The sequence below is a fragment of the Ixodes scapularis genome, unplaced genomic scaffold (assembly GCF_016920785.2).
Source record: "Ixodes scapularis isolate PalLabHiFi unplaced genomic scaffold, ASM1692078v2 PGA_scaffold1__304_contigs__length_218370807, whole genome shotgun sequence".
In the NCBI taxonomy this organism is placed as follows: Eukaryota; Metazoa; Arthropoda; class Arachnida; order Ixodida; family Ixodidae; genus Ixodes; species Ixodes scapularis.
Genome location: NW_024609846.1, coordinates 129,765,620 through 129,776,977, shown reverse-complemented (window position 1 = coordinate 129,776,977; position 11,358 = coordinate 129,765,620). Strand labels below are relative to the sequence as shown.

At 49.0% G+C, this 11,358-nt stretch overlaps 1 protein-coding gene across 1 annotated transcript; it reads left to right on the top strand.

Moving 5' to 3' along the window:
- Positions 1-287: 287 nt before the first annotated feature.
- On the top strand, positions 288-1,714 carry LOC121835825. Its single transcript, XM_042290331.1, has one exon. It carries the CDS (start codon positions 288-290, stop codon positions 1,686-1,688), a length of 1,401 nt encoding a protein of 466 aa, XP_042146265.1. The 3' UTR covers positions 1,689-1,714.
- The last annotated feature ends 9,644 nt before the right edge of the window (positions 1,715-11,358 follow it).

Genomic DNA, 11,358 nt, shown 5'->3' with positions numbered 1-11,358 from the left:
CACAACAATGAATGGCGCCACTTCTCTATCGAAAATTGGAATGCAGCGTCACCCTGCACTACAGAGAATAGAAGGTGAAAGAAGAAGAAGAGAGAGAGAATGACGTTTTAATAATAAGCGGTTAGCCTAACATTGATGTGTTGGCTTTGTTGCTCATGGAGGAGGAAGAAGAATCCTATTTGACTAGGTCGCCATTTTTTCTTCTCTTGTTTCAATTTTTGGACACGTATATTTTAAGACGCCCATTCAAGTCAACCTTGGCCTTTCGAGGCAGGGGTACACCTGGTATGTCCTGTGCCGATGGACATCCCCCAGCCACGACCTCGGATATTACCGAATCAGACCATACCTACAATGGAACACAAGTAAGCCCCCAAACTAAGCGACGTAAGGGAGACGGTGATGATGAGGAGATATCAGTGAACGACCACCCCGAAAAAATGGAAGAGACGGAAGCCGGAGAGGACTCTGAGTTCACCTTAGTGCAACATCGTCGACAGAGGACGACAGGGGTTCCAGTCCTTCTAACGCCCGTGCAGGAGGATAAGCGGTTGCAGCAACAAAACCCGCTGAAATTGTCTGCTGAAGTAGAGACACTGGCTGGCGCGCCCATCGTGAGACATCGTTTCACAGCGAGGGGAGGTCTTTTACTTGATGTCTCGGAAGTACCGACTGTGCATCGACTTCTCAAAGTGCACTCCCTTTGTGGGATCCCGGTACAAGCAACCATACCCAAAGCGTACCTACAAAACTTGGGTCTAATCAAAGGGGTACCAAAGTGGTACACTAATAATGACCTTAACGAATTTCTGGGACCAGCCGGTGTGATCGCCGCTCGTCGGCTCTACCAGCGACGCGAAAATGCAACAGATGTTGCCCAACCAACCGACCGAGTGGTTCTAACGTTCCGTCCAAACACCGAGCGACCGGACAAGATCAACCTCGGCTTCACACGGCACGAGGTAACCGAGCACATTGAAGCACCTCCAAGGTGTTTCAACTGCCAGGCCCTCGGCCACATTGCAAAGTACTGCAAGGGGAAAACAAAATGCAAAAGATGTGGAGAACCACACTCGTCCAAAGAATGCCCTGGCACACTTCCCACCAAATGTGCGAACTGTCTCGGTGACCATCCAGCCTCTTATGCAAATTGCAAGGTACGCCTGGCAGCACTTACAAGGAAAAAATCTTTCATTTACGGACCAAAGCTTGTTGAAACACAACGTGAACTACCTGTAGCACAAGAAGAATATCCTGCGCTCCAAAAAGAAGCAACGCACGCAGATCGTTCCCATGCGCAAGCAGGACGAAAAATTCAACCTAAGAAAGACTCGCCAAAAAGAGCTGCATCGAGGTCAATGAATATCTCTTCTAAACGTTCTCCAACCACTGATAAAGAAAACTCAGGAAAGTCAGATGCGAAGAAGGACCAACAGGAAATGACCCAGACTAGACCAAATAGAAACCTTGCATACAGTGATGTACTCTCTGGTCGACGTGTGTCTGAGGAGCCAGCGCAAGAATCAGCCACATCCGCCGATAGCTTAATAGGCTTCATCTTCTCTGCACTGCGGAGTGCCATTGCACAAATGCCACCAAGCACATTGAAGACAATTTTACAAGGAATGATGCTCTTTGAGACAGCTATCGTCGGAATCGTGAAAAATTCTCAACACAGCGATGCCTGAGAGCAACGCTGCAGGATCCCCTGTGCGCGCGCCGGTAGCGCCAGGTCGTATCAAGATGCTTCCATCGATCATCCAGTGGAATGTTAATACTCTTCGACCTCGACTTTCCGAACTTCGTCGCCGCCTCCTGGAGCTTCAACCAAATGTTCTTGCTCTTCAAGAAACGTATGTGCAACCAGGACCTCATCGATTATCCCCATACGTCCAATATCACAGTAAGACACCGCACCTCGACGGGAAGTCTAGGGCATCTATATTCGTGCAGAATCACCTCAAACAAATGGAAATCGACCTTAGCGACTTGAACACTCTATACGGTGAACATACAGCCGTAACAATAAGAATGGACAAGCGTGATATTACTGTTGTCTCAAGCTACATACGTCCTCACCAACCATGGGATCCCGATGAAATGAGAAAGATCAGAAAACGCTGTCCTGGGCCAATTATATGGTGCGGAGATTTTAATGCGAACCACCCTGTCTGGGGAAGTGACACAACCACACAAAGGGGAAATGCGCTCATTGATGTAACGAAAGATCTAGGCTTAAGATGCCTCAACAACGGATCGCCAACATTCATTCGCCCTCTTCTTAAAACAGACAGCGTTCTCGATCTAACATTCGTATCACCCGAAATACAGATGGTCTGGAATGCAGAACCTGACACATGGGGAAGTGACCACGTGCCCATCTTGCTCCTCCCCATCACGGCCATTCCACGGAAGATCAGAACGCATCAGATTACCAACTGGGACGTTTATCGCGTAACCCTTAGCACGATATTAACAGGCCAAAATCCTCCAGCGATTGAGGAGGCCGTAACCACCGCCTTCAAAGTCGCCACTAAGCAAATAACGCTCCCAACAACAAAACCAGTCCCAGACCTGACATATTTGAACCTTCGCGCCGCATCCCGGCGAGCTCAAAGAATAGCTAGACGTTCTAAGCGACCCCAAGACTGGACAGCATCGCGACGAATTGAGGCCAAGCTTCGCAGATATACCATACAACTTGGCCGTCATCAATGGCAACAGAGAAGTAATTCACTAAACACTGACGCTGGATCCCGCCTCCCATGGACGACAGTCAAATGCCTACTCACTGCAGTCCCACCTAAAGACCACTTTGCAGCAATCGCCATCAAAAACAAAATCTCATTCGCTACCCTCAGAGAACGATTTGCAGATGAATTCACCGCTCACATCAACTCACCAAAGGCGGTTTTTCTTGGACCCAGGCCTCCCGTTCTACACTTCCCCAAAAAGTCAGTTGATGACGACTTCACATTATCAGAGTTAAATTACGCCTTGTCAAACTGCCGTCGACGGAGTGCCCCAGGACCTGACGGTATAACTAACCAGGCCCTAAAAAACATCGACGAAGAAGACCGACCCAAACTACTCGCCTACTTCAACGACATTTGGCAGAGAGGAGTACTACCCGATGCCTGGCTACAATCGACCGTGATAGCTGTCAAGAAAGCAGGAAAGCGCGCGAATGACTTGTCCTCATATCGCCCAATATCGCTGACGTCCTGCACCTGCAAGCTAATGGAAAGGATGATCCACCGCCGTCTCACTTGGCAACTTGAACATACAAGCGCGTTCCCACACGAACTGTCGGGCTTCAGAAGAGGTCGATCCACAGCAGATGCCATCGGGGATCTTGAAGATGCCTCGTCTCTTGAAGAGGCCAAAGCACAGAAACATGTTCTACATGCTGTGTTCTTGGATATACATCGTGCTTTCGACGCTCTTCCTCACGACATAATAATAGAGAGATTGCAATTAATCGGGGTAGGAGGTCGGGCCCTGGCCTTTGTGCGATCTTTTCTAAACAAACGAACACTCCAAGTTAGACTGGCCAGGCATTTGAGTACGCCACGCGAGTGCACACAAGGAGTGCCACAGGGAAGTGTCCTCAGCCCGCTACTTTTTAATGTTGTCATGGCAGCACTCCCCCCTGCTTTGCCAAAGGAAAGTATATTTCCAGTCAAATGTGCAATATACGCTGACGACGTCGTACTGTGGTGTGCTGGCCCAACGCTCCTCTCAACAACAGTTGAAGCACAACTCCAAAGGGCTCTTAACACCACCTCGGCATTTCTCTTTCACGCTGGCCTCACATTGTCTACTGCTAAGACCTCCGCACTCACCTACAGACCACGAGGGCGTTTACGTTCCGAATTCTCAAGACTTCGCGTGGAAGGAGAACGTATTCGAAGGCGGACACAAGTTAAATACCTTGGCGTCATTATAGACGACAGAGTGAACTGGCGCCCTGCTGTTAAGCACGTCATGAAAGAGTCTCGCAAACTATGTGGTGCTCTTCACCGCATCGCGAGTCAAAACTGGGGTCCGTTCCAGTCATCACTGTTGACGCTCTATCGGGGTCTCATTGTAAGCAGAGTGCTCTACGCACTTCCCCTACTCGACATAGCAAGACCACAATGGACAACTCTTGAAACTTTCCACCGAACGGCGCTAAGGTTCTGCCTCGGCCTGCCCTGCTCATCACAAAATGTGCCCACGCTTGTAGAAGCCGGCGACTCCCCACTACGGAATCAAGCACAAGAACGAGTGCTTCGACATTTCACTAGGCTCCACAGTGCACCTAATGCAATCAAACTCATCGAAGGCATCATAGCAAGGCATAATTCTTTTTTGGGAAGGATGGGTGAAGCATTTCGTTCAACAATCGGCTATCCTTCTAACGTTCCAGAGACACTTCCGCCTCACTGTGACGAAGAGAAACTGCAAATATTGGCAACTATTCCTGACCTGCCTCGGCGCGGTAGGGTCGCAGATTGCGTAGCACGGTCTATTACTGAAGAGTTGATAACCACGGACTACGCAGGACAAACGCACATATACACAGATGGTAGCATACGTGGGAATTCCGCCACAGCTGCCTACTGCATTCCCCAACTTAGAGTTCACACGAAAGGTCGATTGGACATCTGCATGAACACCGCATGTGCCGAGCTTGCTGCCATCTGGCTTGCCGTACAAGAAATTTTCAAGCACGCGGAGCTACACCACTTTGTCATCTTCTCCGACTCCCAAGCAGCTCTGAGGCAACTCACGAACCTGGAAAGAGCATCTCCGCTAGCTCGCACTATAGCCTCCCTAGTGCAGAAGGCAGCTGTCGAAGGTGCATTTATCCAGTTTCAGTGGATCCCTTCCCACGTTGGGATTCAAGGAAATGAGACTGCGGATTCTCTCGCACGGGCTGCTCATGCGGATGTCACACCAACAATCTCCGTACATCCATATAATTCGTCAAACAGCCTTATTCAAAAAGCCATTCAGAAACTTCACCCTGACCCTGAAACTGCGGCTGGAACACCGCCGTACACAATTCCCAAGAAAAGCTTCAGCAGGCTGGAACAAGCTCTACTTCATCGGATAAGGGTAGGCTGCGCCCGAACCGCTTCTCGACTGCATCTCATCAAACGCCTGTCATCCCCAGCCTGCAGTGCCTGTGGTGCCACGGAGGACATCGACCACATTCTCTGGCATTGCAGAGCGGTGAGCAACCACCGAGAAACACTTGTGACCACCCTCAAACAGCTTAACATTCCTGCTGGCAACACCAAGTCACTCCTGTTCCCGACAGGTTCGCGGCATTCGAGAACAAAAGCTTTAAGAGCACTGCTTGACTATTTAAAATCCGCAGGCTATAGCAGCCTGTAATACGTCAGGAAAGTACCAAGATCACAATTAGCCACGCAATTCGTTTAATATTGTATACCAGTGTAAATAGTGTATCATAGTGTATTATAGTGTATCATAGTGTTTGTTGCGCCACCTCTCCTTCAACCACTCTTGGTTCCCCCTATCCTCCTAGCAAGGCGAGAAAGCTGACCCCACCACTGGGAGACTAACCTTTCGCCTTGCTTCTACCCCCTTTTCACTTTACAATAAACTACTACTACTACTTGTTGCTCACATACAACCTCACTCATACATATTCACATTCACACATATTGTCCTAAAGCAACACTTATGTGCGCTCCAAAGTACGCAATTACATTGGGAGCGTCTTCGGTTAAGGAGATATGGTCACAAACGTGTAAGCAGAGTCGTCGATTTTAAGAAGTCGAGTAGAAAGCGCTGCGTCTTTTCACGGTGGGATCGTGAACCGCTAGAAAAGTCAGGTCATCTGCAGTTGCATGTGCCACGCCGATCGCCCGGAGACGCTGGAAAAGCGTATCTCTTTGTGATTGAAAGTTTGGGCACTCCAGAAGCAGGTGGTTTTGGTCGCAGTGGACGGCACATGTTGAGCAAAGCGGAGACTGCGTGACTCCAATCTTGTATAACCACGCGGGTGTCCTAGCACTTCTTGTACGTAATCGGAACAGGGTTGTAGCTTCCAGGCGCGATAGTCCCTTCGTTATGCATGGGTAGTGAGTATTCGTATCTAGATGCAAAGACGCAATGTGTCGGCGAACAGCTGCTCTATGTTGGCGAGGGTCGTCAGGTGGTTCGAGCGATGGGGTCCGATGATGAGCTTGTGCGGCTAACCGATCAGCAGCTTCATTTCCTTTAATCCCAATGTGAGACGGGACCCACTGAAAATGCACCACGAATCCGTTTGCTTCCATATGTTAGAGAATGATCCTGGCCCTGCTGGTTGTCGTTTCGGTACAGGTAAGAAGTCGCCGAAGAGCACATCGGGAGTCTGTGATCACCACTACGTTTCTAGGATGGTAACGACTTAGTGCGACGAGTGCCTCTGTGATTGCAACAACTTCTGCTGTGGTTGAAGAGACCATGCGATGAAATTTGTTATTCCATTCGCACTGCAGTTCAGGGATCACAAAAGCAGCTGTACTGCTTCGTAATGATGCATTCACTGAGCCATCTGTGTAAACTCGAAGAAAGTCTGGATAGGTCACGGAAAGGTGGTCTTCTGTGAGAGCCTTGGCCACAACTTGTGAAGCTTTGCTTTTAGAGTGTAAATTTGGAATGGTCTCTCTGCAGATGGGCCCATTTTCAATCCAAGGGGCCAGCCGCAACGCTGTCGGGACAACAGAAACTGATGGGCGCCAACCTAGTGATTGTAGCGTGTGAAAGCATGATTTGAAGTGTGAGTAGCCCCTGTTGTGCAGCCTCTGAAGGAGTCTCCGTCCCGCAGGCGTTTCGAGAAGACGAAGGAGCTGAATAAGAAGTTTCTCAGTAGCCTTCAGACGTAGAGGTGCAGCTTGACTTTCCCTGTATATAAGCTCGTTTCTAGCGGCTTGAGGTACACCAAGAGCAGCGCGGATGCCTTTCCTGTGGAGCCTCTCGAGCCTCTCATATTGTGTTGATGAGGGAGATGCGAATGGTAGCATATACAGGATGCGACTCAGGACAAGTGAGGAATGAAGTCCAAGCATTGATCGTGGGGCATTACCCCATGATGCACCAGCCACTCGGCGTACGGCATTAGCTACGATAGATGCTGAATGGAATGAAGCATCAACAGCATCTTTCCAAGTCAATCGAGCATCGAGTGTAACGCCCAGAAACTTGTACTTTCGCACTTGACGAAGTTGTTTTGTTCCGAGATACAGCTTCAAATTAGCTCCGCGGCGATGGCGACCCGGAAATAGGATGTACGCGGTCTTTTCAGCTGCCTGTTGTAGTCCTACGCTTTGAACGTATTGTTGGACGCAGTGAATTGCTGTTTGGGCAATGTCACGAAGGTTTTTATGGCTGTGACCCGAGACCCATATGCAGATGTCATCTGCGTATAGCGAAATTTCGATTGGAACAAAGAGCTTAGGCAGTGCATCCGGAAGGCCAGCCATGATGACATTGAAGAGTAGTGGTGATAGCACGCTTCCTTGTGGTAAACCGCGAGCGCACGAACGAGAAGTGCTGAGGGACGACCCGAACTTTATCTTCAGACTTCGGTGGCTCAACAGGTTGCTGAGGAAGCCTTGGACGCGACCAGTAATTCCCATGGCTGTGAGAGATCGAATAACTGCTGAGGGATCAACATTATCAAAAGCCTGTGTAACGTCAAAAAATACTGCCAGTGTTGACCTTCCTTGATTGGTATTGTGCTCGATGTCACTTACAATATCAAGAATGCTGTCTGTTGAGCAGAGTTGTGGCCGAAAGCCAGTCATGCAATGTGGGAATAACTTCTTTGTGTCAATCCACCAGATAAGCCTGGCATGCACCATCCTCTCCATAAGTTTACACAGGCACGATGTCAAAGATACTGGACGATACGAGGCCAGGAGAGCTGGATGTTTGGAAGGTTTCTTGATTGGCATTATCCATGCCGTGAGCCAGATGTCTGGTATTTTGCTAGTGATCCATATTTCATTGACAAAATTCAAAATATATTCTATGTAGGTGGTTGGAAGGTTTTGTAGCATCTGATTGCTGATTTCATCAGGCCCAGGGGAACTTTTCCGCCTACATGCTCGCAGAGCCGCCTCAAGTTCTTTCGCAGTGAATGCCGTATCCAGAGCCGATGTTGAAGTGTCTGGCTGAACGTTGCTTGGTGGCTTGCTTTGAACTGCTGCGTACCTGTCAGCGAACTGTTCAGCAATATTGGCAATGTTGGTGCCACGCGAGAGGGCCAAGGAGGCGTACGGTGCACGCGGTTTTCTTCTACCGGAAAGGCTGTCGATGATGCGGTATACCTTGGAAATGGGAGTGTGCATATCGGAGCTGGACCACAGCTTTTCCCACTGCGCTCGGCTCAGCTTCTTTGCGTAACGGCGAATAAAAGCATTGATGCGATTAAATTCGGTTTTATATATGCCAGCTCCCGTGCGCATAAGAGATAGCTGCGATCGCCGCCGCGCAGCGCAGATATTTTGTAAGGTGAGATCGGGTGCTGGGAAATGCTCTGGTAGCCGAATTGTTTTTGTTGCTGCCTTCTTGCTTTGAATTATTAGAGAGTTTTAGTAGATCGTTCCGATACCTCCGATAGCCCCGATAACGATACTATGCATGCGCAAGGGAGGCGGTGGCAGAGTATCGGGATATTGTTATCGGAGTCATGGGAACGATCTACTAAAACTCTCTATTGTGTCCACGATACTTAGATTTGAGTCACCAAGGCCAGAGCGAAAAGTGTCCCAATTCGTGACATGAAATGTTCGTTGTCGGGAGGCCTGGTAACCTTTCATAGAAACAAAAATTGGGAAATGGTCGCTGCCCATCGTGTCAGGAGCTATTTGCCACGTTACTTGAAGTTCCGACGAATGTGCGGTCACATCTATGGCACTAAAAGAGGCAGGATATCTGAAAAAGGTAGGTGATCCGTCATTTGCGATAGCGAGCTCTTCAACCTCAAAGATTTCGGCCAGTAGTCGTCCTCGTTCATCATTTCTTGCGTCTCCCCACAACTCATGATGAGCGTTCCAATCGCCACATATAATGACTGGCGTTGGACAGCGTTTACAGAGTTCTTTTACTATAGCGTCTACCGCTACCTTTACACGAGGCCGTGCATAAACCGATACGACGCTGAGATATTTTTCTCTAAGTTGCACTCTGGCCGCCGCTAGGTCTACCAACTCTGTGCACAAATCATCAACTGGTATCTCTATGTGAGGCACTCCGTTACGCACATAGAGTGCTGCACTACCATTGGGAAACGATGAGATCGATGGGTTCTTGTACACGTCGTACCCGGAAATTGTTCGCTGCAGCGGTAAGCCCGCTTCACATAGTTCAAGAATTGGGATAGGCATTGTCTGTAGCAGTAACTTTAACTCGCAAAGACGGGGTTGGATTCCAGCGCAGTTCCATTGAAGCAGCAGTGGTACTTTTCTTGGCGGCTTTGGATTTCCTCCACTGCTCATGGCCTCAAATAAGCCTTAGGTGGTGAAGAGAGTGAGGAGCGTTGTCAGTATTGAGTGAGATGTTTGAGCCCAGGGTGCAGCGATTGAAGCAAGTACATTGCAAGATAAATTGAGTATGAGCTTCATAATCGAGGTCCAGGTTGTCTCGACAGTCTCTGTTTCCATCTCTGATGTGTTTTTCTTTGCCTGTCTTGGTTCCTGCTTTCGTTCAGTCACCGTACGTGAAGGCTCTGAATTTGGTTTCGTTTTGGCAAAGATGACTGGAATGTTTGGTTCTTGGTCTGCCAGCGCAGCGGCATACGTTATTCCTGTACGTGGAGGTGGAGGTGTCTTTTGCACTTCCATCTTTTTGCTTGGCTCTACAATCAGTGGTGGGTCAGTTGGTTTTATGTTGGGTTGTGAATTCTTCTCTGCCAAGTTGCTCTGCTTCAGCTGCTGGAGTGCAGATTTTGCCGAAGGAAAGCTCAGATCGTGGTTTTTGGCATAGGTTAGAATGTCTTGTTCATGTTTCCACCTAGGGCATAATGGTGACGTTGCCTCATGCGAACCGTTGCAGTTCAAGCACTTGGCGGGGCGATTCGAGCAATCGACCTTTTCTGTGCCTGTTATTACGTGACACTCACCGCATCTACTGCATCCAGGAGGTCTCTTGCAGGCAATGGCGCGATGTCCGAAGCCACTGCAATTTTTGCACTGGATCGGCCACTCCTTGAAAACTGCCACTGAGTGTCGGACGTGGCCAAGGAGAACATGGGATGGCAATTCGGTACCAGCAAAGTTAATCTTGACAGACTCGGAGGCGCCCAGTCTACGCAGTCTTGTTATGCGAACTGTGGATCTGATGTTCTCAGTGATCTCGGCGTCCGATAGGTTGGTTTCGACATCTCGAATCACACCTACTGCCGCAGAGCGCGAGGAAGGTTCGTAGGCGGTTACTTGTAGGCCGCAGATGGACGTGCAGTTGAGAAGCGTTCGCGTTGTCTGGCCGTTTCGTGTGTCTACGGCGATTAAATTGAGTCTGTCATTGACGCGTACTTCGATGATGCACTCAGGACAAAGCTTTTCTAGAGCTTTAGAGATCTTGAGGCTTCCGAGCGTAGTGATAATCTGATCAGGCTTGCTTGATGTAAAGATTACCGTCAGCGACTCAGTGCTTCTTGAGGTTGTGCAATTTCCTGAGAGATGCACTGTAGATGAGGAGGTAGAGCTCCCCTGCTTCTGCCTTTTTCGAGTTGATTTAACAGTGTGCCACTTGCCGGACGCATTATCCTCGGCGTCCATGTCGGCGATGTCACTAACGGATAACGGTGGGAAGAGTTCGTAACGGTTGCCTTCAGGGAGGGACGAAGGACCACCCTACTGAAAAAAACCATTTGAAATTCAAACGGGTGGCAAACTGGTCGCCCGTTTGAATCAAACCTGTCGATCCGTTTGGATCAAACGTGATTATGGGATACGGGTACCCGTTTGGAAACGGTACCCGTTCGAAACGGTACCCGTTTGATACAGGTGCCCGTTTGATACGGGTGCCGTATGGTACGAGTACCCGTTCGACATGGCACGTGACCACACGTTTGAACGTGCCCTTCGATATGGCAAATTATGCGCTAGCCCTAAATGGGTATCGTCTGGGAGGTTGGTTATCTTAAACATATTTAAGACGTCCCGAAACTCATAAACGTATTTATAACATGGAGAAAACACGTAGAACAAATGCACTCGCGTAGGTGCTTGTAAGTGGACAGGAAAACCAACACAAAAGATTGTTTTCAATTCTTTTCGAAGTTTATTACCTCTTCTGTAGACAATTACAAACGTGCAAGCGATCTGTGAACACTATACAGGTAGACTTTCG

Excerpts from the sequence above, each read along its gene's own strand:
- LOC121835825 (XM_042290331.1), top strand. The coding sequence starts at position 288 with ATGTCCTGTGCCGATGGACATCCCCCAGCCACGACCTCGGATATTACC.